This window comes from Poecilia reticulata, chromosome 7, assembly GCF_904066995.2.
Source record: "Poecilia reticulata chromosome 7, P_reticulata-male-v2, whole genome shotgun sequence".
Lineage (NCBI taxonomy): Eukaryota > Metazoa > Chordata > Actinopteri > Cyprinodontiformes > Poeciliidae > Poecilia > Poecilia reticulata.
This window is the reverse complement of record NC_088836.1, coordinates 5,088,043-5,115,108: the sequence shown is the minus strand read 5'-3', so window position 1 is coordinate 5,115,108 and position 27,066 is coordinate 5,088,043. Positions and strand designations below refer to the sequence as shown.

At 39.2% G+C, this 27,066-nt stretch overlaps 2 protein-coding genes across 6 annotated transcripts in view; one reads left to right on the top strand and one right to left on the bottom strand.

Moving 5' to 3' along the window:
* The first annotated feature begins 12,020 nt into the window (after positions 1 to 12,020).
* On the top strand, positions 12,021 to 19,367 carry cox4i2 (cytochrome c oxidase subunit 4I2). 2 transcript variants are annotated; one of them, XM_017305827.2, is made up of 7 exons: positions 12,021 to 12,069; positions 13,104 to 13,255; positions 13,372 to 13,560; positions 15,881 to 15,986; positions 16,911 to 17,105; positions 18,913 to 19,044; positions 19,123 to 19,367. In XM_017305827.2, the coding sequence occupies exons 1-7, from the start codon at positions 12,063 to 12,065 to the stop codon at positions 19,254 to 19,256; spliced, it is 915 nt and encodes a 304-aa protein (XP_017161316.1). In that variant the 5' UTR covers positions 12,021 to 12,062; the 3' UTR covers positions 19,257 to 19,367. The 2 variants fall into 2 exon arrangements, with proteins under 2 accessions (XP_017161316.1, XP_008411043.1); XM_008412821.3 differs by having other exon boundaries at positions 12,032 to 12,069; positions 16,911 to 17,075.
* A 3,218-nt stretch (positions 19,368 to 22,585) lies between these two features.
* bcl2l1 (BCL2 like 1) overlaps positions 22,586 to 27,066 on the bottom strand; it is a 47,291-nt gene continuing 42,810 nt past the window's right edge. For all 4 annotated transcript variants that reach the window (XM_008412817.2, XM_081608645.1, XM_008412818.3 and 1 more), the window contains one exon: positions 22,586 to 26,938. In XM_008412817.2, coding sequence (XP_008411039.1) covers positions 26,795 to 26,938 — 144 coding nt within the window. In that variant the 3' untranslated portion in view covers positions 22,586 to 26,794. The remainder of the gene's footprint in view (positions 26,939 to 27,066) is intronic.

The window sequence follows — 27,066 nt, the reverse complement described above, 5'->3', positions numbered from 1 at the left end:
TTTTGTGTTTGTCTATCAGATAAAATCCCTGAAGTTTTTATCTTCTGACTTGAAGAGGAATGACCTAGAACCAACACACAGCTTCAGTTATTACAACTAAAACCTAGCAATCAGGTCTGAAACCTGGGAGCAGTGATGGACTCTGACCTGAACCTTCAGAGCCACATAAAGACAGTTACAAAGTCGGCCTTCTGTCACCTGAAGAACAACTCCAGGATTAGAGGATTTATGTCTCAGCGAGATTTAGAGAAACTCGTCCATGTATTTATCATTAGTCGCATTGATTACTGCAACAGCGTCTTCACAGGTCTGACTAACAAATCAATCCTCCAGCTGCAGCTGATTCAGAACGCTGCTGCTCGCATTTTGACTAAAACCAGGAAGATAGAGCACATAACACCAGTTTTAAAGTCCCTACACTGGCTCCCTGTAGCTCAGAGAATAGACTTTAAAATACTGTTAGTTTATAAATCACTGAACAGCTTTTCACCACAATACATTAAAGATCTCCTGTTGTTGTATCAACCTTCCAGACCCCTCAGGTCTTCTGGTTCTGGTTCTGGTTCTGCTCTGCATCCCCAGAACCAGAGCCAAATGAGGAGAAGCAGCATTCAGCTTCTATGCACCACAAATCTGGAACAAACTTCCAGAAAACTGTAAAACAGTTGAAACACTGACTTCCTTTAAATCTTGACTAAAAACCCATCTGTTTAGATTAAGAGTTGCCTTTAGAGTTGCCTTTGATGCACAATTTATTAAGAATTTAATGATGGCACTTGACTTAATGTAATGTTTTGACTGTTGATTCTAAGTTGTATGACTTAGTTTTGTGTGTGTGTGTGTGTGTGTGTGTGTGTGTGTGTGTGCGTGTGTGTGTGTGTGTGTGTGTGTGTGTGTGTGTGTGTGTGTGTGTGTGTGTGTGTGTGTGTGTTTTTATGATGTAAAGCTCTTTGAAATGCCTTGCTGCTGAAATGTGCTATACAAATAAAAGCCTCATCTGGAACCACTGAATAAACCGAACTGAATCTAAACTCTACAACTATTTAGAGACAGGTAAGCTGTAGAATGAGCAAAACATAGTCAGCTAGTATCAAAACTAACTTATGTGTGAACTAGAAACATGAGTGAATGAAATGAAAAGTGGCAACAACAAGCTGCGGCTTGAGCAATGAGAACCTGCTTGGTTACCAGGTGAGTGTGTTTTATCAGATGGAGGTAAATGTTGCGTGGCGGCCCTTAGGCTTGGTAGCGGCTATGCATGCAGGGTTTTGGGTAAATTGTAATCTGTGATTTTACAGAAGAGCAATGGATTCAACATGCTGGAATGACACACAGCTTTTCATGAACTGTGTGATGCTGTGAGAGCTCTGGTGAGTCCAGATGCACATTGTCTCCACAAAAAAAAACAAATCAAAAAACAAATCATCATCATCCTGTCATCTTCTTTGTGGAATTTTGCCAGTACTAACATTCGACCATCTGACTTTGTGAGGTCAATAATAGTGTTTCCATTACAATTCTGCAAAATACATCTATTTCGATGTTGCCGAAAAACCACCTCATCCTAGCACAAAAACCTTTTAGCGAAAGACATGATTTTTTTTCTAAACTGCCGTGTTTTCAGTAGGTACTTTTATTTTTGTAATTTCAAATTGCGCAATTTGATGGTTAATGGAAACTCAGCTACATATGAAGGCGATCCACACTTCCTGTAGGACATTAAACCTGTCTGTATGCCCAGATTCCTAACAGAAAAACATCAACGGGGCTTGTTGGTGCCACCAGACCTCCTCCAAAGTGTTGCAGTGTTCTTGTTTCATATCTAACTTGACCTTCATGCTGATCTATGCCAGTTTGATAGCCTGCAGTCAGCACACAATGCAAAGACATAGCTGCCTTTATGTAGTTTCAAAATCATGCCTATGATGCTGATCTTTGCAAAGCAGCCAGTCCGGGAGCGCCATTCATTTTCCTTAACGCTAATTAGCTTGATAGCTTCTAAGATGATTTCTAAGGTTCATATTGATGCATATGAAGGTGTATTTATTATTTGAACTGTTAAAATAGGTAGTTTTAAGTGTAAGCTTATTTTAGCTGTTTGTAGGCTATTGTGGTCCATAACGCCTGCAAATACCAGGCTTCACTGTAATCCATTTTCTAACTCTGTTCTCTGTGGATTCAGATTGCAGAGCAGACAGAATGTTCTCAAACCCAAAACGGCGCGTTTGCTGCGAAACACTTATTTGGCGTATTAAACCACATCCCCCGTATCTCTGCACAGCTTCCTTCAGCGATGGTCATTATGTTTGATTCATTATTAATTTTCATAAGATCCATAATTCATGGTTTTGGTTGAAGTGCATCTCTCTACATATGAACAGCAGAGGGTCCTTAGGGTTTCCATGTTGCTGCAGTCATGCACGCGCCACACTCCATGTCCCAGATTAGGAATGTGGAGAGGCGAGGAGGTGGGATGGGGTGGGGGTGGGGTGGGGTAAGGGGGCGTAATGCAGAATAAACTGTGGGAATGAGAGGCTCACTGGTGACTGGTTCATCTGCTGATGCTGTGGTTTATATGCAATGATTCTGCAGAGCAAATATAGAAAAAGAGAGTGTCAGTGTGTCAGCTGGAAGACCTGATAAATATCTGACTATAACATACTTCAGAATAGTGATTAATGATGTTTTATAAGGGACAATGGATGAAAGCAAACTGTCTTGCCGGCATATATTTACTGGTTTTTTACTTCTTCTTTACTTGTTATTGATTTTCTTTAGTGTTTGTGTACCTTACTAAAATAATGGCCTAAGTCATTTTTTTACCAAAAGAGATTTTAAATCATCTTATGGTTAAAAAAAAAGAAAGAGGTCCATTTTTTTTTTTTACAAAAAAACTTTCGGCAAAAATGACTTAGGCAGATAAATAGTGAGTTTTAAAAAATGGCAGGATAGGGAAATAAACTTAAAGAATTAGTAAAAAATAACAAAATTAGTGTTTGATTATATGGTAAGTCCATCAGTCATGAACCTCGTCGGCTGGTTTCCGCAGGTGATTCATCATGGGAACTGAATGTTTCCTGACACACAGAGGAAGGCCCACTGCTTTCAGGATGGAGACAAAAACTGACCCTTTACCACCATGGAAACCAACCAACACAGCAGAGCCAGAAACAATGTCACAGGAATACCAACTGAGGAACAAGTAACCCTGAAAATAAACTGCTAGAACTAATTTAATAATCTTTTTTTCTGTTTGTTAAATAAAATAATATGAAAACATCACCACTAATTGTTCACTCCGCTTATATGAGATTGCAAATTGACTTATTTTATGTTTCATATTTTCATTTGTCAGAACACCCTGAACTTGGTCTACTTCAGTCCAATCTGACAGAGTTTGAACTATTTTGTGTAGAAGAATGGACTCAGGTTTCAGTCTTTAGTGCTGGTCAAAACTTATTTCTGTAAAGTTTTGACTCAGACAGGCTGAATACAAACTCACCAAGCACAGCTACTAACCATTTTCCTTCTAGTCCACAAATGTGGTGAATTTTAGTGCTGTTAGGAAAGATTTACTCTCAAGGTATGAGAGTAAAATATTTAGGCAATAACAAGGGCAGTGATATGTAAAAATCAACTTTGTTTTGGCTTTACATTATGTCATAATGTTAGTCCTTCATCAAAAACATTCCTGGAGTGTTGCTTTGATGAAGCTCCTCCCCCACTCAGCTCCTCCAGACTAGCCAGCAGCAATTAGCAAACACTTGGTGGAACGTTGCATCTGCTGAGCTCATTATACGAGCTACTTCTCAGTGCAACGCTGGTAAAAAAAAAAATGTTGCTAAAGGGTTAATAGAAGAACAAATTTATGATGACTTCCTGAAGGCGGAGTTTCAGAAAGAGCAGGAGTTTCTTAAAGAGACAAAGTCCCAATTTCATATAATTAAATTACAATATCAAATCTCTTTTAAGTCAAATTGCATATATAGAGCATTCTTTATAACAACTGAAGGTAATAGTTACCTGATTGTGCTATCTAATGGCACTATGTGCCTGGAAAACACATAATGCTGCTCCTTTAAGGAGAATTTCAAACTTTTGAGCAGAACTTTGGGTTACAGACTCCTCATGGTCAGTGCCAGGATGCAACAAGTTATCCTGTTTTTCTCCTCAGTAGAATTCTGTATATTAAGAACACATATAGTGATTATGATACAGATAGTTCAGTACAAGAAAAAAAAAAAAGCTAATGCCTAGCCTGCAGACACAATGTTATCTCACCGCAGCAGACTTAACTTTAGAAAGAGGAAGAACTGAGAGGAGGAGCGCTGGAGGGAGACAAAATAAGAGCATGACAGAGGAAACAAAGAGGAGAAGCCTCGCTGCTGACGAGGCACTTTATCCAGGTCAGCGTCAGAAAAAACAAACAGTGGAAGTCTTTTATCGGGTGAATAGACATATAGCAGCTGATTTGTGGATCATAATGTGTGGCACGGCATGAGCCTAATGTCGGCTGGCAATGTAAGAATGTGGAGCAACGAATCTGAATGAAAAACTGCAAGAAATGTTTATTGCTTGAACAAAGAAACCAGAGAGAAGTTTTGAGGTTACAGTGAGTCTGCTGAAGAGAAGAAAATTGACTCAGTCAGGCTTTGATTTTCATTTCAGGGCTTTAGGAAAACATCCAGTTTCAGTGGACTTTATGTTCTTTGTGACGACTCATGATTCCGTTGTCTGTGCAGCTCAAAGACGGTGATAAATCAGCTCTCAAACAACTGTGCGTCTATCCCTGAAGTGAAATCTTTTCCACATAAATGCTGGGGTTTGTGGGATAGATTATCACCAAACCCTGGAGGCTTAGAGAGTGTCCAGTTCTGCAGCCACAGAATTGTTTGCTTTTTTCTGTTTTATCCCATTTAGATCCCAGAATGATGAAGTCTATTCCATCTTACAGTATGCAAGAAGCGGTAGCACCCTGGAGAAGTCACACACACCACCACACCAGACTGAACATAGACAAATACTAGCAATACCATGCATTACTGAGGAAGGAAAGTAGATTGTGGAAAGTAGATTGTGGAAAAACATAGAATAGGTAGCAGAGTCGTTAGAAACAACTGCCTCACTCCATCTTGTTAATGTTAATGAACATGATCATCACCTGTGCAAGGCATCTGATTCCAGGTGGTACTGGTGAGCTGGTTGTTAGAACGCTTCCATCCAGATGACAGCAGACCATCTTGTTGGTCTGCTGTGAAACATAATGTACTGTGGTGGTGAATGTCTGATTTGAAACTAGATGCAGTAATGGAAGCAGTCGGAACTACCAGCACACAGAGACCCTTACTGCTGGTTAACATGGAGACGGAACACAGACTAGTAGATAAACATCACTGCTGACAACGGAGTTATACTCCCTTCCCTTGGCCATCAAGATGTGACAGGTGCTTCTTTAATTCCAAGTGCTGTTTGAAATCCATCTACAGAGCCAAATTCATCAATATCCTCTGAAACACCATTTCCTCTCAATGTATATTTCTGATATACGTACAGTTATGTTCCGCATAATGACAAGTTATGAACTGAGATCATACAAACTGCTCCTGCAAACTTGTGCAAAAGAATGGGTCGTTCTCAAGAGCTCAGTGAATTCCAGTGCAGCGTCGTGATAGGTGGAGTTGAAAACCTTCACCAACCTCCTACAGAGTCAATAGCTACAGACCACCAAACTTTATGTGGTCTTTAAAATATCTCAAGCAAATCCAAGCCTCACGTCACCACGTGCAATGCAGTGGTGTAAAGTATGCAGCCACTGGAATTCAGAGCAGTGGAGACTTTTGTGTCTAACTTCACTGTAATGTGTTTTTGGAAAAATGCCCAGAAATTTCCATAAGCACACTCCTAAACTTGTGGAAAGTCTTTATAGGAAAACTGAAACTGCTACCGGTATAAAGGTGAGCAAGCATGGCTGTTGTTGTGCCAAAAAAACAGATGAACATTAATAAAGGCACTAGATTCACATTATTAATATGTAACTAATATAACAAAGTAAACAGTGAGATGAAACAAAAGAATGAGATGTCGTACAAGTTCATATGTGTAAAACCAAGAGAGTCTTTACTTTTGGCAATATAGTGTCTATGCATCTTGTCTAAATTTCCAGAAAATAATTGTCTCAAAATAACATCAACCCACTTTTCCATGGATTTTATATAGGAGGACGCATGATTCAATACTGAGGCATATTCTGCTTTCCTTGATTTAGATGATGAGAAAAAAACTGATTTAGGAACCATATTTTGCTGCTATTTTGGATTATGCATGCATTGCAAGCCGCTTGCCGGTCCCTTTCATCCTTAGTCATGCTTTGGATGTTCTCTTTGAGGAGATGCCAGCAAGGGGGCGAGAACACAGGGCCCACCAATGCAACACAAAGCAGCAGGGTAGAATATGACAGCAGTCTTTGGCAACAGGAATGAGGAGAGAGAGGAAGAAATGCAACCTCGTTGATACGGGGGAGACAACAGTATGACCCAGTTACATACAAAGCCTCCAGGGAAGGGTCTCGAGCGCTCATGTGCTGATAACAGCATACTGCCGAGTACTTCCAATGTCCATGCAAGTTCAGCTGGTGAAGGAAGGTCAAGAGTTGTAGAGGTTAAGGAGCGACAGATCTGAGGTTTCACACACCAGTCCCAGAGATCTGAGGCCACACACCGTCACAGAGGGGGGTTTGGCTCAGTGTGACCTACATTTGCATCGGAAGAGGAATTAACGGTTTGTTGCAGACGCATTCTCGTGACAGTCTGTGTTCCTACAGTCTCTCTGGATTTCCTTTAGTGGAGGGAGATCAGTAGTTACAATGATGGACATAAGTGAGACACAAAACTTGGAGAAGTGGCAGTTTGAGAGGACTACCATCAGGACTTCCTTCCTACAGGAAAACTGAACTAAATTAATCAAAACAGTGTGTGTTCATCACAGCAATGCTAAAACAACACAAAGGCATCTAGTTACACTGGATGCATCCAGAACACATCAGCTTAGTTAGCAAAATTAGGCTAAGACTGCATTCACACCAGCCCTGATTAGACCGCTTTAATCAGACTAGTTAGTTTGCCTGAGAAGGTCTGGGTCACTTGAGGATGTGTAATCAAACTCTGATGCGAACTTGATCTGGTCCAAGTACAAATCTCAGCCTTGGTTCATTTGGAATAAACTCTGGTGCTGTTCAAATAAATATGTGAAAGCCAAGCAGACTGGAGACCTCTTCAAAAGCAGGAAGCAGACTACAGTGTAGAGAATGCTGGGTAAAAACAACCCAAAAAATAACACAAACAGAAAAAATGACTCGTGGTCTTTTACCAAAATAAAAAAGAAGCCCTACAACAAAATACAACACTACTTCACTACTCCAGTTCATTTTGTGTCTTCTTCAGAGGTTTTTGTGCCATTTCCTTCAGCAGTTCTTGGTGCAGCAGCCCCTCGGGCGAGTGGGGTGCGAGGGGCACAGGTTGGGTTGTTTGACCCAGTGCAGCGTGAAAGCAAACTGCAACAACTGAAAATGTAACTAATTTAGCAAGTTTTGGTTCTCAATCAAACTGAGTCTACTGGACTATCAGGTATGAAAACATCCTAAACCTGTTAGTCGTCTAGATGTCAGATGGGAACTATGCCTGAGTAGGCTGAATGCGATCTGTCGTGGGGCGGTTTGAGGAGGCGGGTCACTGTGTGGTTGTATGGCATTTGGTCCCAGATCGACGCCAAGCTCATTACCACTTTTCGATCTTCAGTTCTGCTGTTTTACCTTTAAAAAAACAGACGACGGGCGTGGGATGAACACAACAAGGAAGAGAAATGATGGATGAAAAACGTTTCCTCAAGAGAGATGGACCTCCATGTTAAAGGGGATGGAGCTGGGTGGGGTGCTGGAGGTCAAAGAGGGGTAAAGACCCCCCAGGACCCATAGCACAAAGTGTGCGGTGTAGGAGGTGTTTGGGGGATATCTGCACTGTCACGGTGCTCAGCTAATTTCCATAAATAAATGAGGGACGCGTGCCCTACCGGGTCATGCGTTGAGCTGGCAGCTGCTGTCTTGTTTGACAGATGCTTTTGTTAGATGTCATGGAGGGAGCAGCCCTCTGTCTGGAGAGACAAATAGAAACTCTTTGATTTGATTTACTCTGGTGCTTCATTTCTTACGCTGCAGGTTGTTTCAGTTGCTTCGTATCAAATGATTTTCCAGGATGGAAAACTAGAGTCTGACCTGTTTAGCAGCTTTTTTTTATGACTGACTGTTGACTGCTTTCTAAAGTTGGGGCTGTCACTGATGTTAGGTATAACATCTGTGCAAAAAAACAAGTCTGGCATTGACTTCCAATATAGACAGATTATCATTCCTGAAATGAAACGTCAACTCTTCAGGAAAATGGTCGTGTGCTTGTTGAATATTTGTGCAACTCGACAGTAACAATCATAAATGCAAGTATGAGAACCTCCTTTGAAGATATGTTCAGTTTCTTTCTAATAAAATCTTGGTGCTTGTTGCAAATCTTCTGACTACCTGGAGTAAGGAGGCTGAAGAGTTTAAAATGCTGATGCCCCAATGGACATTGTTTCAACTCCAACTGAAAAGGTTATTTACTTTTATTTTCCTTCTGAGTTAAATTCACCAGCTTGTTCCTTTGTCTTTACTATTTATGTAGTGCTGCCATCAAGTGGACATCTGTGTTATTACTTACTAAAGAAATCCATCCATTCTATATTTTATTATGCATTCTTATTATACATCTTTGATTTGTTCCGACTTAGAGATACCCTGTATTTGATAGAATTATCTATTTTTTATTCTTTTTTTGTTTACTATTTGTAATGTTCCTTAGGTTGTCTATCTAGTTAGTTTGATCATTGATAATGTTTTTTTAATCTGTAAATTTTATTTTATTTTTAAAGACAAAGACAAAACAGATGGTACAAGGCTACTGTTTTACTAAATTCCGATCTGAAGTTGCTGAAGATAATTATAAAAACGTAGCAAAGTGGACTGGTAAAAGTGCATCCACAACGGGGGGAAATCCCATTTCATTATTCAGGTGGACCATAAACAGGGAATTTTTTTAAGAACAATTTTGGGGGGGTCAGCAACACACACACGCACACACCAACAGGTCAAAGTCAGATAGATGCTTGTTGTTCATAGGCTACTCTACATGTGTAACCAGGGCCGTGCAGAGACCACTAAAGGGGCAGGTGCTCAACAACATAAAAAGGGCACATCTAACCGCATTCTAGGACAGAATATTAACAAAGCCACACAGCTTTCAGAGTTTAATAAACAATGATAAATTACAAAAATGTGACATATACAATCAAAGCTAACGAACATCTCCATATAGAGCATAACACTATGCATATGTAAGATATTTTATTAGTAATTTCTTTCTGCAAGTCTATTTTGTTATAGGAAAGTATTGCAATATTCAAACCCGCAATTTAGCAGGATATGTAAATCAGAGCTGGACCACCAGACATATTTTGTCTTTACAGAATTACACTATTAAAAATATAAACAAGGGCACAATGCAACCCTATAAAAAAAGTGCTGCCTGTTTGCTGCACTTGCAGTGGAGATGAAGATGGTCCATTCAGGAAAGCAGAGCTGCATCAAACTTTAACGTGGAACTGCAGAAAAAAAACAAAAGCAAAAATTGAATTGTTAATGCATGTCACCATGAGAAAAGCCTACTGAGTTTTGCTTAAAAAAAACTTTTAAAAAATTTAAATCACACATTTGAAACTCATGAAGTTAACCTTTTTTGCAAAACAAACTTATTTACGCTTGTCAGAAATATTTTCTTGCTATTCGTTTGTGACTCAAAGTTTTGCTTGTGATTCTCACATGACGTCTTGAGCAGGACATAAAATCAAAACAAAAGATTTCTGATGTGTGCAAATAAATGTTTATGTTTGGTAAAAATGAGTTATTTAATTAAGAAAAGTATTTTAAACAAAACATTTTTTTAAAGAAATCATTACAATTCCAAAAGTTTCGATTACAATTTTATTTTACTTAACTGAGGTTAGTTTTTTTTTTTGTTCTATTGAATAATTGGGAAACAAATTTAACTTCATACTCTGCGAACCAGACCCTAAACTTAAAATCTGGGTTGAGTTTTTCCCCTTCATTAATGTCACTTTTATTACATACATTGTATCTATCATGGTAATTCGGGGTGAGTTATTTTTAATTCTAAATTAATATCCTTGTTGGACTATTATTTAAGTGTTATTTTCCTTCAAGATACATTTACCTAACGCTGGAATAAATGAAATGTACATTATGCAGCAAAGGAAATTAGAAGATCGGACATATATTCATTATGGAGATGATCGGTTTTGGACGGGCGGTGTGCCCTTATTGCATAAGCAATTCTAAAGAATGACTGATATCATTAAAGATACTGGGGAGAAGCTTTTTACTTATCTTGCTTTGCTAGCAAAGTCATTAGCTAGCAGCTAGCTAATAGCACAACAACAACAGCCTAATGTCTGTATGATAAAAATACTGAATCGATAGATAAGAACAGTTTCTCCTCACCTGGCTGTCTCCTCCCGCTCAGTAGTTCTTCAGAGAAAGGCAGACGCAGAGGCCTGTCAGTGTCTGTTGTATTTCATTACCTCTCTGCTTAAACCGCGACTCCGAGCTGAAGCAGAAACGATACTTCAATGTTTTCTGTCATCTGACAAGAAGCAAGTTACTCCACTTTAATCACCAAAAACGTTTTTTTTTTATAATTCACCAAAAACTGTTCTGTAATCTGGAACGTTCGCTACATTGAGCTCCGCAGTTAGCCGCCTTATCTCACTACCCGAGAGGCAACTGCGTCATGCGTCACGGGCAAAAGGTCAAAGGTAACAAGGTGACTGGCTTATTATGTTGTACAAAAAAGAAACAAAAAAACAAAGAATTTTAGCACATGTTTTTATGTGTCAGAAGAGGGCTTATGAAATAATAATACAAAAAATAAAGAATAAAAAAATTTGACCCAAAGGGCACTTGGGGGCAAGGAGCAAAAAGGGCAGGTGCTCAAGCACCCCCAGTACCCCCCTCCCCCTCCCTGCACGTGCCGTGCCTGTGTGTAACTATCATTTATAATTAGCTTATATTGTACCAATGTTATTAGGGCTGTTTTAACGTTACAGGAGTAGCAAACGTATTTTCATTTTGAAATGCAGAGTGGTATTTAAGGGTTCTATATTATTTTAGCTATTTGACATCAGCTGTAAAACACTAAATTTACAGTAAACAAGATAAGCTTAATATCTTATATTTCTGCAGAAAGAGTTTAATCTATTAGTTGTGTATGATCTACAAAAATAATGTAGAAATTGTTTATCCATGTTAAATAGCATGAAGTTTGTATTATTCAATGCTATTAAGAATGTAAATGTATTTTTTATCATGCTAGCTTTTTGTTCTTGGGGGCCCCCTGGTGGCGTAGCAATCGCTTAACTCACATGTGTGACTATTACAAATCCATATAACCTATATTCAGTGTATGATTTGAAACCTAGAGTTATTTATTTTTTCTATACTGAAATGTAAAATCTAACCATAAGGAAAAAGAAAACTGCTTTAGTTGAGTGTCTCTGCTGCCCCAGAGGGTCCAGTTTCTCATGCAGGCAGCAGGAAGCAGAGGCCTCTCCACATCCTGTTTGGACATGTGGACCTCTAGGCTGCTGACTCCAGGGAGGAGCATGTTTACATGTTTGGCTTACAAAGATACCCAACATAACAGCTGTGTTTACCTCCATTAAATGAACTATTAAGAAGTGAGGCGATCTGCCTCTCCAGAAGTAGTCTTCTGGTTAACAGTAGCACATCGGTTACCACGGAGATCAGTTCTGTAACGAAACCCTACTCTAGACCAAGGTTTAAGTTTTCATTGTCGACTCAAGAGTCACCCAGAAAACTTTTGTACATGCATTCATTCATCTTCTGTATCTGCTTTTTCTTGCAGGGTGAGGAGTGTGTGGTGTTGCTTGTTCCCAGCGGTCACTGGATGAGAGGTACGACCTGGACTGGTCACCAGTCCTTCAGGGCAGCACAAAGACAAACAGGACACCCATGCACCCACACACTTATACCTAAGGACACAGAGAGACTAATTAACCAGCAGTCATGTTAGGAAGGAAGCTGGAATACCTGCTAAAAACACAAAACATTCACAGGAAGACTATGAAAGACAGCAGACTGGGATTCAAACCCAAGACCTTCTTGCTCCATGGCAACAGTTCTACCAATGCAGCATAAATGTAACAAGATTCATTGGGATATTCTAATTGATAACACTTTATTTGAAGGGGTGTGCATAAGACTGACATAACACTGTCGTAAACATGACATAACACCTGTCATGAACATAAAGAAGTCTTTATGTTCATGACAGTTGTCATGAAGTGCCATTGAATATGACTGTATTAACAGAAGCAGAGCATATCTTCAGCACTTCTCCCCTTTTAAACACAATTAAAGCTGCTATATGGAGCCTTAAGTTGTTATTAGCACATTTAGCAGCACATACATGAGGTTAATTGACAGCACTGAGCCCCTCCTCCTGGCTCTGATTGGTTGTTTTTCAGCAGGAGTGGTGTATTTCTGCATGTGGGATCACAGGGAGAGAGCTTAATTTCTTTCTGATTATATGTCTCATATTATGCTGTCACGACATGGTGACAGTTTTAACAAATATGTTTTAAGGAAAACATTGTTTGTCGAAGTTACCTATTTGATATTTAACTGCTAAATTGTTCTCCAAACTCGCTCTGGTTGTACTTTAACCTGAGTTGGCTGCAGATGCAGGGATCATGTAAACCTGGCAAACCTGGTTAGTTACATAACACATTTGGAGTGCTGACCAGTGACCTCCTTTCTCCCTTAGGAGAAAATTAGCAAAATGATAGAAAATTAGCATTTTGCTCTATATTTAAGCATTCAGTTCATTCCTAAAGTTACTGGTCTTGTCAATTGGACCAACAGAGGAGTATCTGAAGGTTAACCTGTGCTGTTTTTGTGTTTTGTTGTCCTTATTTAACCTTTCCAGGCCGACTGTTGCTGCTGACTCTTGGCTGCCATGCTGAGATAAAGGCGGCTCGGTGCCAATCAGAACCTGTTAGTCTCCCTTCTTACCCACACAAAGCTCCATCTGAAGGACTCCGGCTGCCCAGAGGCCTAATTAAAACCTGGAAGGGGGCTGTACGTTGCTCTTGTCTTACTTGAAACTGAACCCCCTCTCTGTTTTTGCGAGTCCTCTCACACACTCTTCTCGATTGTTTATTTGTCCCAATCTGATCTCTCTCCCCTCCTCTAAGCTCTGTCCCTCTCCCAGCCTCCTTCCCCTCTCTCTCTCTCTTCCTCCCTCTTTCTCTCTGCCTTTGTCGCCCGCCCACCAGTTGATTCCAGCTCAGTGTCAGGAGGCGACGGGAGAGAAGGCCAAAGCAGACTTTTTCTCACCAAGCGTTGCTGCTTTTCCTGCTGCACCTTCCAGTCTCACCATCACCGTGAGTATGCAGCTTTGGTCGCTCACACCAACAAATGGAAAGGAGCTTAATGGGATAAAACCAGGAATAGACTCCCACCCACCACCACCCTTCAACACAGACCCGGTCTCTGTGTTGAATCCCAAGAGGATGGGAAGAGAGGCGGACGTGCAGGGAAGACAGGATCACAGATTGACCCGAGAGATTTCTAGAAATGATTCAGTTTGAGAAGACTAAAGATTAACTGAGAATGTAGAAAAAATAACTTATCTCTGCAAGTTCTAGGATTTTTTTTTTCTGTCCTTGCAGAGATTAAACAACAGCGTAGAAATGTAAACATGAAGGCTCGTTGGTAATCCAAACATTTAGACCTCTAATGTGTTTCAAGAAAGAGACCAGCTCTGAATACTGTGAAGAACAAAGTCTTAATGTCTCTAGTTAGTTTGAATTGCACATTTGAAACCAATGTCTGGAAAATCTGGTAACCTGGAAACTGGACCTTTCTCCCCCTTGGATCAAATCCCAGTTCAAATAAAATGCAGCAGATTTACAATAAATGCTTTTAGAAGTACACCTTACAGCAGGAGCCAAACACAGTTCACATGATACCAAGTTGGACAGCTGTCTTTAGAGGTGGTTGATGTAGACCAACATGTTTCTACATTTTGACGTGTAAGATCTTTATCAACAATTATACTTTCTTGAAATGGAACATTTTAGGCACAACACAAAGTATTTTCTTTTGTTAACCAAGGTTTTGCTTTCAATTGATAAGAAGACCGCAAACATTCGGTGGATTTTATTTAAAAGTGTGCCTCTGGACATAAACACAGCTAAATCCAGTAAGTGTTCAAAATGTGAGTGACCTCCATCCAAAGCTAACCTTTCTTTTGGTGCTATTCTGTTATTTGCATTAACATTTTGCATGTTTTGTTTATTGCAGGAAAAACTAAAAGAAATTCGCAATCAATGTACTTTTGCATTTCTAATTTATCTATGTAATTTTTGTGACCCTTGAGCACTTTCAACTCGAATATTTTCACATTCTCAGCAATATATTTTTAAAAAATGAATTAGAAGACATCACCCCAGTTGTAAAAGTCCCTGCAGCTCAGAGGATAGACTTTAAAATACTTCTGTTTGCTTATAAATCACTGAACTACTTACTTAGCACCAAAATACATTAAAGGTCTGCTGTTGTTTCAACCTTCCAGAGGTTCTGATTCAAATCTAGAAGAACAGAACCAAACATGGAGAAGCAGCATTCAGCTTCTATGCACCACAAATCTGGAACAAACTTCCAGAAAACTGCAAAACACCTGAAACACTGAGTTCTTTTAAATCAAGCCTAAAAGTCCTCCTGTTTAGAGCTGACTTTTCTTAACATCAACTGGAACATTGACTAACATATTTGATGTATTTTTTTGCTTGATGATTTGACAAAATATGTTGATTGCTTGTTTCATCATCTCTTACCATATTCTGGTTTTTTAACCGCCTTGTAGCTGAAACACGCCATGTTGCCTTGACTTTAAAGAAACAGAAGATCCAATTCTTCTAACTGAATGTTATTAAAATCTCAGGAGACATTTAGCTGTGAGCTTTGGGGTGAAGTTTAGAGCAAGAGCAGACGCAGTAACGGCAGCAGCAGCCGCATCTGGAGTGTCGCATGAGATAAGGCAGACAAACACAGATCCGTGTTTGCGAGCAGCACCTGGCGATCATCACTGCTGCTTCAAAGCCCCTTGTTTAAAGAACCCACACTGATCAAACCTAAAATACCAAACATGGAAGTAAACGTGACCAGGTGGGTTGTAGATTACAGCGTCGTGTGTGATTAACGGCAGCAGACAGCGAGAGCCTGGCGGGTAAAGAAGGGATTTGGGTTCCTGCCAGGACACCTTTCTGAAGCTCTTAGCCAGATGATCATGCGTCACTGTTGTAAATAACAACATGACGTAGCAAAGCTTTGACATTTAAAGAAAGCATTAAGCATTGTGACAGCCAACACACGTGTAGAAAAGTTGAGTTTAACTTTATAATCTGGTGTCTTCGCCTTAGATATCTCCATGTTGTGGTTACTGTTCTTCTGTTCTTGTTTGAGATGAAAATCCAACTTTCTGCTCATCGTGTTGCTTTAGTTCCTCTGCTCAAAAATGTCAGCGTTCTGAAATATGAATAATAGGAAGGAAGGAAGGAAGGAAGGAAGGAAGGAAGGAAGGAAGGAAGGAAGGAAGGAAGGAAGGAAGGAAGGAAGGAAGGAAGGAAGGAAGGAAGGAAGGAAGGAATTTACCGTTCTGAGCAGCAGACGGGATAAAAACATTCACTCATGCGTTTGCAGATGCTGCGCTTGACCTCGTCTCGCCTGGGAAGTCTTCTGGCCGGCCGTCCCACAGCAGCCCTGACCTTCAGCATCAAGGGCAGGGCGGCGAGCCAACAGAGTCATGGTACGAATATTACTCATATTAATAATCTGAAAAAACTTTGATTTGTTTTTGCATTTTTTTCTGTCATAGACTGGCAAGGTTTCTAATGCTGAACTCAATTTTGGAGCAAAATGTGAAGTTGTTGTAAACAATTCATGTTTCTTTTCTTTGTTGTCATTGAGTGGTAATAATTTAATATAAGACTAGAATTCATATAATCTCTAAATAACACATGGCGTATGAAGAAGGTTCCTGATTCTCACTGTACATTAATGGTCAGCTAAGTGTGTTTCCATAAGATTAGTTCATGGTAACTAACCAACAATGATTTTTTTGTTAGTTTGTTTTTTACCTGTTTGTTCATTCATTCCAGGTTCAGGTCCCTGTTGTCATAAATTGAAACAAACTATTCAGGAAAAAAACAGACCATAAAAAACTCAATATTGATCAGAGGAAACTATTCTGAGATCTAATAAAACACACACTGATTCCCTCACTGTTCCATATATTTAATCAACAAATCTCTGTTACAATACAAAAAGGTTTTGCAGCTTCTTTATTAAATGGCTCCCTGTAAACATAATAAAACAAATATATATTGATTCAAGAAATGCGAAATGCGTCTTACTAAGAACTTGTTCTCATTCCACTTCATGCTAGTCGTGCTTCTTTTGATTATCCAACACGTTTATCCTTCCAGGACTGAACAGGGAGGCTGGTGCCTATATGTCCAGCAGTAATCTTGCTTTATTATTACCGATGTTTTTATTTGTGCTTCAATAGAGAAAAAAAAAATCCAAACATCAGAACGTGTATGCGTCGAACCAGCAGATGGCACTGTTGCACCATCTTGAAAACATCGCGTCATTAGATGACTGAATACAATAAAAACAACAATAACAATAATAATAATAACCATGTCTTCTTGTACTGCTGTCCTTCCAGAGGTGTCAGAGGCAGTGGACATGTCTCGGTCGATGTACTACGACCGCGTGGACATGCCTCTGCCTGACAAGCCCTATAAGGACGTGTTGAGTGAAGCTGAACAGAAGCTGAAGCAGAAGGAGAAAGGACCCTGGAGTCAGCTGACCAATGAGGAGAAGGTCGCCTGTAAGTCCCGCCCACTTCTTAATCTGAAAGGTTAGAATTTTCATCATCTGCTCCAAATGAGCCAGCGGATTATTAATACCAGTAACACCAGTCAGATGAAACCTCTCCTGGTGAGAATCTGGAAGCTGACATCAGTGAGCAACATAAAGGTTGTTCAGGTTTCATTTCCTTTGTTCATATTTACAAATCATCATTTGTCACTGGTTTTAAATATGCTTCGAAAATTAACTCAAACTGATGCTGATTATGACTCAGACAGTTTATACTTGGATGTGTCACAATAATAAATCATTCAGGGAAAATTTTGACAGGGGAACTGAGACTAGTCAACAAAAATGTCAAAAAAGAAAATAGAAACCGTTACATCAGATGGTAAAACATAGACTTACAGCGCAGTGTTGGAAATGTAAACCAACTTTCCTGCAAGGAAGAACACAGTCTGGTTCAGAAACACTAAAATATGCAGAAATGTATCAAAATCAAGAGATTTACACAGATCTGTAAATGAACCGTCTGATTTCTTCTCTTTCTTCAGGGATTCATTAGTTCACACAGTTAGATATCCTTTTCACATGTGACCACATTAACACATTCAGTGTGTTTCATTGTGGTTTCATGTGACAGACCAACCCAAAGTGACGTGTAATAGTGACAGTTTTTAAAGTTCTGCAAATTTCAGCCCAAGGCCTCTTTCCAAATAGTTCATGTCAGTCAGGTTGGCTGGAGAGTATCTGCGAACTTTTATTTTTGCCACAGACTCAGTTTGGACTTTGACTGGGCCATTCTAAACACGTCCACCACATTGGTCTAAACCATGCCATGTGTTGGTAGGTTTGTAGTTGTGCCTTTGTAGCAGATCAGTGCTTCATTCAATATTTTGAGTTCAACATACTGTTTTGGATTGGGGAAAGCATTTATTGTATTGTTTATAATTTATTGTGATAAATGTCTTATTATAATAAGGATTTTTGATTTTTCATTTTATTCTTGTCCCAGTAAACTCCACTTAATGATGTTTACAAAATCACAAAGCTGTCTGTATTGTTGAGATGTTTTTTTTTGCTGTTGTTGGTTTTTTAAATTTTTTCTCCACAGATTGTTCAAAAAAGGTGTATCAATAAATATCAGTAAATTTGAAAATGTGATCAAATGCAGTCACTGTGGGCAGTTTAGCGATGACAATCACATCTTTATGTGAACCGTGTCCTAAAGAAACAAATGGAAATGCTGTTCAAGAACAATATTTGTGTTGTGGGGCTTTAGTTGCTGTGTCATGGAGTCAAGTTAGCTACAAATAAAGTAATAAATAGTTATTTTCATCACTTTAAGGTTTATTACAATAGTGATAATGATACAATACTGTTACTATTGTAATAGAATTGTTAAGGTTCTTCTGCTTTCCAAAGATGCATAGTTGCAAATATCACAGAATATTGTGATAAAACTGTAAGTTTAGACCATAACTCTGCTTTAAACTCCTTCGCCATGTTCTCCCTGACCCGTCTGCTGTGCTCCTCGGTCCTGGTGCTACTCTTTGTCCACTAATGCTGTCTAACAAAACACAGTTTTAGTTTTCGTTTCAATAGGCACCACGTTGTGCTGGTCAGTCGCATAAAATCACAGTTAAGTACCTTGAAATTTTTAGTTATAACCAGATTAAATGTGGAAAAGTTAAACGGATGCAAACACTTCTGAAATAATCATTTTATAAAACACCGAATTCTATTTTCGGTTTTCGAACTCATTTCCTTTTGGGGGTTTATGTTGTCTTTTTTTTTGTTTGTTTTTAATCTTGAATGTAGAAGTTGAAAACAGACTCCTCTCTGCTTCCCTCCAGTGTACCGTCTCAAGTTCTGCCAGAGCTACGCCGAGATGAGGGCTCCCTCAGGAGAGTGGAAGACTGTGTTGGGTGGAATGCTCTTCTTTCTGGGCTTCACAGGTCTGGTGGTCTGGTGGCAGAGGATTTACGGTAAAAAGGTTTTCACTCTGTTAACAGATTTGGCAGTAAAAGGAGAGACATGGGGTTCTGACCTATTGTTTTCTCCAGTCTACCCTCCCAACCCCAGGACACTGGAGGATGACTGGAAGGCCATGCAGCTCCAGAGAATGCTGGACATGAGGATCAACCCTGTGGAGGGAGTATCCGCCAAGTGGGACTACGACAAGGGCCAGTGGAAGTGAGACGGGGGGCCACAGAGGCTCCTCTACAGCTATTGAAGGCTTCTGTCATTAATACTGCTGAAGCCGTCCACATGTAATCACAGATTAATAATAAAACATTATGAAAACTCAGTTTAACTTGTTCTGATTAAGGAGCAAAAAAAAAAATCTGTAAAGAGTTTTATGAAATTTTCTTTCCTGCAGCCTTGAACTAAAACTTACCTTTTATATCAACAATTTTTTTTGCTTCTATTTGATAGTTTTATCAAATAGAAAATTCACGTTTTGCACGTTTTTATACTTCCATTTGGGTTTCTACTGCTTCTAAAAACAGTCAAAGCATTGAAAAAAAACACCCAGATGTTTTTAGGTAATAAATTCAATCTTTTTTTTGGTGTCTGGAAAATGACAAATGTCATCACATTTGGTGATGTCACCAAATGTAACATCACAAATTAGCAACCCCAGTGAAGTCCAGCCTGTTACCCAGCGTCCAAAGAGCCACTGCAGCACATTTGGTCAGCTGTATTTACTGCTTATGCCCTGTAGAAAGGCTGCTGAGAAAGAAAAAAAGTGTTTTGTTGTTGACTTGCCATCCAGAAACCACTTGTGTTTTTATTGGTTGTGCAAGAGGCTCCACATCTCCTGCACAACACCTGGGAGGGAGAGACCAGGAGCTTGTTTAGATTTAAAGTGACAGAGGCCCTAAAACATTTCGAATGGAGCTCGAAATAGGCAGAACTGAGCAGACTCAAATATCATTATTTAAGAATGATTTGTGCAAAAAATGTGATGGACATGTTTTGTATCATCCATAAATGTAACATAACCTGTTCAAGGAGGGCTAATGGGTCACCTTAAAGGCTGAGTGGTGTATTACATTTGTAGAAATGTCAACACTGAGTCAGAAATCAACGGCCATGTGATGGAAAAGTCCACTTTTACAGGAAATCTAGTTATGAAAGATACTATGCGTGTTATGTGATTGTTTACAGTCTTGATTCATGATGCATACACTCCTGATCAAGATCTGATGTAATGATGTAACAGAAAAAACAAAGGAAAGAGATGGAAAGAAATAAAAAAATTGATTTAAACTATAGCCAAATTTTTTAACTGAGGTAATTTTTTCCATTATTTCCAGATTAATGACTGGAAATAATTCCAGTCATTAATCAGCACCATTTTGCTGAGATTTAATTTTACATTTTACTAGTTGATACAAGTCCAACTGTTGTTTCTTTTTTTAATCAAAATGTTATTACATCAGCAAAGAGGAATGCTCACTGCAACATCACCAGCTGCAGTCTGAAGGTCATGGGTCATGGTTGGACTTCCACTGGGACGAAACATCTCTAATTCATTTCAGTAATGTTGGAAGACATCAAGGTTTATTTTTTTCTTATCTAAAAACAAAACTTTCTTACATCTGTAAGTGTTCCATGGAGAGGTTTGTGGCCGTGATAGACATTTGTAATTGAAGCTCTTTTCTTGTGGACGCTCTCTTCTGGTTGTTGGGGCTCCAGTTGAGGATCTGCGGATCATCTGGCTCTGCTCCGGTGAAATGATCTTGTTTTTGTTCCATTGCCCTTAGGATGTTTAAGAACTAATTGTTTTGTTCATTAAACCTTAGCAGTGATTGGTTGTTGATACAGACTTTGCTTGTGCAAATCAGCAATGTTTTCCCATTCGGACAAAGAAAGCCTTCTTGTCTTTGCCATCAGGGAGACACAATAGTGAGTGTTGAGATTCAATGACATGTAACTGTTTTTTTTTTGTTTTTTTAGCTTGACATTTCCTTTTATCTGTCTACTTTTTGTGTTGTATTTGTTGCAACCTCTTGGTCTTTGAAAAAGGTTTTTAATCTCAATGGGTTTTTATTCTGGTAAAACAAGAAGTAAAAAAATAAAATATTTCTGCAGAGATCTGGGCTTTTTCAGGCTGGATCCGTTGACAAACAATTTGTTTCCCAGCTTGGTTTGGTCTCTTGTTCCTTTTTTGTTTGTGTTGCGTTTTGAAGCTTCACGTCAAACCTGAGGTACTTGTGGCTTCTTCCCCCTTTAGATCCGGACCAGGAGAGTACATATAGTGAAGATGCAACACACTCCAGAAGACGGTTGTTTCCTAAAGCTTTTACTGGCTTGGAGTGTTTGTATCTTTGCATTCAGTCATTGATGAATGTTGTGTCTTTTGATGCAGCGGAGTCTCAGGCTCTCATCTTAGACTTGGGCCCTCACTCTTCAGGCTTCTGTTATGTATTGTTTGCTTTTCAAGATACAAATCCACAAAAAAGTGCACACACTCAGTTGAGGGCACTTTAGACGTAAAGTATGATTTTTTTATTTATTTTTTAATAGAAGCCGAAGAAGAAATTCTCCAATCAGGAGCTGAATCTGATCATCTCACTGTGAAGATCCAGTGCTACCAGCAGTGTGCTGTGAGATCCACTCAGATTACAATAAGACTGAAAATTTCATTTATTTCAGAAACGCATCTGTCTTAGTGAAACATCATATCAGAGGTTATTGCATCACTTGCAGCCAGCGGAATGATTTTGTCTGGCCCCTGACATCCAGTGACATGAATACAGACTTTCTATTTTTAATTAAGGTGAAATTATCAAAGTAAAATGTCCTTAAAAAGAAAACACTGGCAACACCAATTATTTGTCTTTAAATAACGGTGCTTTTTTGCATTCTCTTGCAAGGACCAAATACTGTATATCCAGTGACTTTTACTGAAAAGCTGACTATGCTGCCCCCTTTTAGTTCATTTATTAAAGTTGATTAAAGCAAGCGTTTCAAAGAAAGAGGAACACAAATCCTAATTTTATTGCTCAGTAATGACAAAAAAATAAAAATAATTCCAGTTCATACAGATAAAATTAGCTAAGTTTCTTTCTTCTTTCTGGACTTTCTCTTTCTTCCATTGTATGCGATTTCAACTTTTTGTGCTACATAGATACACTTTAAACCAATTTAGACACACACACATACACATACATTTTTCCTCACTTTCTGTAATATTTTTCACTTTTTCTCTTTTAGGTTAATTAAGGGTTACCAGAATTAAGCATAATTACTAAATGTCTGAAAAATGAGAGAATTCTTTTATTCTTGATTCAAATTTTTTAATTTGAAATTTCTTCAAATGAAGAAATGCCTTCTTCATTTGAAGAAATTGTGCCTAATTTCTTCAAATTCAGAAGTTTATGTCCTTTTGGTAACTGACCTGAAAGAGAAAGTGATCATTCTGATTTAAAGTCTGGACCTTGTGTATAAAAATAATGTGTTGTGGTTGAGCCACTGTCATCAAGACTTAAAAAAGAAAAAGACTAGAAAAACTTAAAATACCTTTAAACATTGTTTTATTGGGTTCAGTGTTATCTCAAAGTTTACAATGGCATTCTAAAGACATACTAAGAGACAATTGGACATAAATATGATTTTCTCTTTTTATTTTGATTTTTTTTTGCTTTTTATTGATCGGCTTGTTTACCCAGCATTAAAGAGACTCAAATATCCACCTTGTTTATTCGTATCTTCCCGCCTACTAACATTGGAATAATCCTTAAACAAGAGAAAAGAAGAACCCACAGGTGACAACGCACATCAATGCAAAGATGGAGTTTAAGGCCATTTTGAAGGGGCACAAATATGCTTTTTTTTATTTTTTTACATCAAATATAAATTAGTCTTAAAAAAGCCATCAGTTATTTACTTAAATATGTCACTAAGCTAACTTACTAACCTAATCAATTTAAATAACAAGCATATTCATAGATGTACGTCGAGGGCCGTGCCAGTGCTGTCACGCTTCCTTCATATGTGCCGCCTTCAGAAACAGGTTGCCTGACAGAAACACACGCACACACACACGCATGCACACGCATACACACACATAGATGTTTGAGTTGGGACCCAGACAGCAGAGAAAACTGTGAGCAGCTTCTTAATGGAGCATACACTAGAAAAATAGCTATATAAATATACTGTACTGGAATGTATGACAGCAGACCCTGGTTTATAGGATGATGCTCGGGATAGAAGCATTTTAAAATCAATATGGATTCCATTTCTGCTTATTTAGAGAGATATTTCTCTCAAAGATAGTGGTCGGGTGTAAAGAAAATGGATGGATGTGGGTGGAAACGTGAAAGAGAATATATCAGAGGTGGAATGGTTATAACTATGACGAAGTGAGCATGAATGTTTCACTCATTAACCAGGACAGGTTTTATTTGAATTCTTGACCCGCGACGCAACATGGCGGCACGCTGAGCTCATCAGGAAGCGGATCCAACTCCAGCAGCGCGAGGGGACAACAACTCTGAATTAAAGATGGATAAATTTTCAGAAACAAAGCCGAGGTCTTCCCCCCTCTGTTCTCCCCTTCGAAGTCTCCCGTGGATGGCTTCTCGCTGGTGTGTGAGCGCGCGCGAGGCAGCAGGTGGCCTAGCCATGAGTGACACACACGAGTAAGCTGCCGTGACAGTCGTGGGACCCGCGGAGGAAGAGGAGGAGGCGGGGAGACGGCTGGAGGTTTGACAGCTTCCAAGTGTCAGGGGAGGACGGAGGAAGACGAGGGGGAGGACGGCGGACTGTGAAAGCAAATTACGGAGAACTTGGAGTGGTGCGGTTTCATGGTCCTGCGGCGCGTGACAAGTCGTCCACGGCACGAGACGTTTTCCTAATAGAGGTTTGATGACGGAGCTACATCATCAATCTGAAGGCTGTAATACTTCCTCTGATATTAACTGGAAGTGAGCTTCTGATAAATGTCAGGTGTGAGTAATGGCTCAACAACACACAGCTGTGGAAACGGGGTGAATAAAAACTGCAGCACATGTTCAGGATTCGATTGCGACCTAATTACTGAAACTGACAGCAGGAATTCATCCCTCTGTGTAATTGCTGAAGAGCTACGGACAGCAAGATGGAACAGAGTCTGCTCACTTTTAAACCTACTAAAAAAATAGATGAACAGCAACTCCAAATCAAACTACTTCAGACTGTAAACAGATACAAATAAGGCTAATTAGCTTTGTTCAAGTTCCTTTAATGAGTACAGCTCTGCTGGTGGAACAGGCTACAGAGATATGATTTTTTTGCCGGCGTCCTTTTAATTAGCCTTAATAAATCAACAAAAGCATTTGTTTGTATTTACAGCAGCAGTTAAGGGGTCTGACACCTACTGGACCATGATTAGTTACATTTATTTCATGGATGGAGTGGAGCTTTATGGCAACATTTAACTGCTGGAGGTTGGAAAGAAATTCAGGAGTGGCTTATTATTAAAACGAAAAGACTTTAGTTATGAGATAAACCCCTTTAAAACGAGTTTGTGTTTATAATGAGACATAACGAATTGTATAACTCAAACTTGTCTCGTTACAATATAAACTATTGTTTTAACAAGTTTTATATCACAAGATATAAAATGTCTTGTAAAAACAAACTTGTGAGTTTTGCGTCTCAATGTAAGGAGAAAAAACTAGATAATCCAGTTGAAATAAGTTTTATACCTCGTTATAGTGAAAAAACAAACTTGTCTCCTTTTAACGAGTTTTATATCTTAAGAGTTTTGCTTTTCTATAAGGAGAAAAACGATATAAAACTCCTAAAAATGAGACCATTATTATTTTGTTATATTAACATGTAAACCTCATCTCATTTTAAAAGATAAAATGAGAGACGAAACTTTTCTCGTTATGAGAAACTTAATAAAATGAAAAAAACCTTAAACAAAATGAGATGTGTAGCATAATGAGAACGTTTTTCTTATGAAATATAAAACGTTTGTTTTAAATCTCGTCATGATGTTCCACTTAGATCACTGGTTAAAAATGCATGTTTGTTCTCACCCTGGGTCTTCCAGTCTAGACCACATCTGAAAGCCCCAAGAGGTGTTGCTGTTTTACTGTGACTGTTCTGAGTTATAAGTACCTTATTAATCCCGTTATAAACATATTTTGTTTAAACAAGGTACTGCTCCTAATTTTTTTTCCCAACCTCTGGCGGCTAAATACTTCTGTAGAACTTAAAGGACAAATTTAGCATTTCTGTTATTTGTCCCAGTATGTGTAGCACTGACTCTGGGTGGTTGAACAAAAATGCATGCCGCATTTTTCAGGTTACTCTTCCAATGGCGGCAGCCTGTTTTAGCTGCTCTGCTACGTTAGCTTTGATTTGTTCTGTGACCAGCATTTTTGGTTGAAGTGTTACATGTTTGGACAATTTTTCCCTCTGGTTTTGGATGTGGTGTTACAATTTTACTTTTGAGCGCTTGTTAAGATGCTTAACCGGGGCAACGACGTATTATTTTTCCAACTGCGAGCAGGTGATCATCATCTCAAAGCTCAAATGACACCTGAACTACGCCAAATCCCAGAGGAGTTGAACAGGAAGCTTCATGGAAGCAGAGACAGGAAGTTTAAACCATCTCTTCCAACAAGCAAGAATCATATCCTAAATCCAGTCAGAAGCCTCTTCAGATTCATTGCGAGACTGACTGCTACTGGAGACCCTTCCTGCCCACAGCGACCGTTTGAAGATACTTTGATACGAGTTAAAGCAGCATTTCATTGTTGAATTGTAATAAATTTGTAAAGAACGTTGCCCTTCATTAATTATGTTTGTGTTGGTCAATAGCATTAAAACCCTCATTAAAATACAATGAGTTTTATGATTATAATGAGGCAAAGTCCAAGGGGGGAATAAATACTTTTACAAGGTGTTGTAAACGGCTTCATGTTGTCATGTTCGTTTGTACTCCAATAAGTCGTGCGTTGCTGCGGTATTTTCTGGATCCTTCAACCGCTCATAAGAGATCCTGACAAGCTGCCAACCAAATCGCCGCGGTAACCATGAGGCGAACGGAAACACCGACACTATGCCAAGATCCAACAATGCTTTTCTCAGCTAGACTTTCCTTTAAACTGCGTATGGACTGATGGATGAGGATGATGATGGGGATGGCAGACGGGAATTTGGAACTACAGAAGGTAGTTCACTCTCCATATGGCACAAACAAAGCTGCTTCCTGGAGGGGAGCGGAGAGGCGGGGGGGGAGGGGCAACAAAACACACCGACTCAATGTGACAGGCTTTCAGTGTCACCGTTAAAACTAAACTCAGCTTTGTAGAAAACTAGAATGGCAGAGAAAACAATTTGTTAAAACTAATTCCAAACATTCGAAAAGAACGATGAAAATAAGATCTTTAATAAATCTGGGCAGCAAAAAAAAAAAAAAACAAGTTTAAAGGAATAAAAGGAAAGTGGCGGAGGGGAGAAAAAAAGGGAACAAATGGCTCAGTGAATGAAAACAACATGTCAGTCTTTGTAGAACCACAAAATCGTATCGAAGAAAAAGTGAACACAAGAATACTAAAAACTTTTTTTTTTTCTTTTTAAGTCTTCCGGCAACGTTTTGGATTCTCAGTCTGTTGTGGGATGAAGTAAACATCATCAGCAGTTCTGATGAGACGAACAGGACCTTCATGTTTAACGTTAGGCGTAGTGATTGGACAGCGGGGGGGGGAGGGCGGCTGTCCCCTCCGCTCACAGGCGCTTCTGGGCAAAGATGGACCCGGCTATGAAGGCCGTCACCACGCTCATCCCCAGCAGCAGCCAGTTTTTGAAGCTCTCCTGAGATCTTCTGCTCTCTGCCGCCGCGTTGCCCCCGAAGATCTCAGCGAAACGCTCCTGGAAGACAGAGAGAGAGAGAGTAAGCAAGCGTTAATCTGATATTAATGTCTGTACCTGATCCTGAAAAATGTTCTACATCGGGTATCGGTGACAATAAAGGTGGATATATTCAGTCTAATTCTATA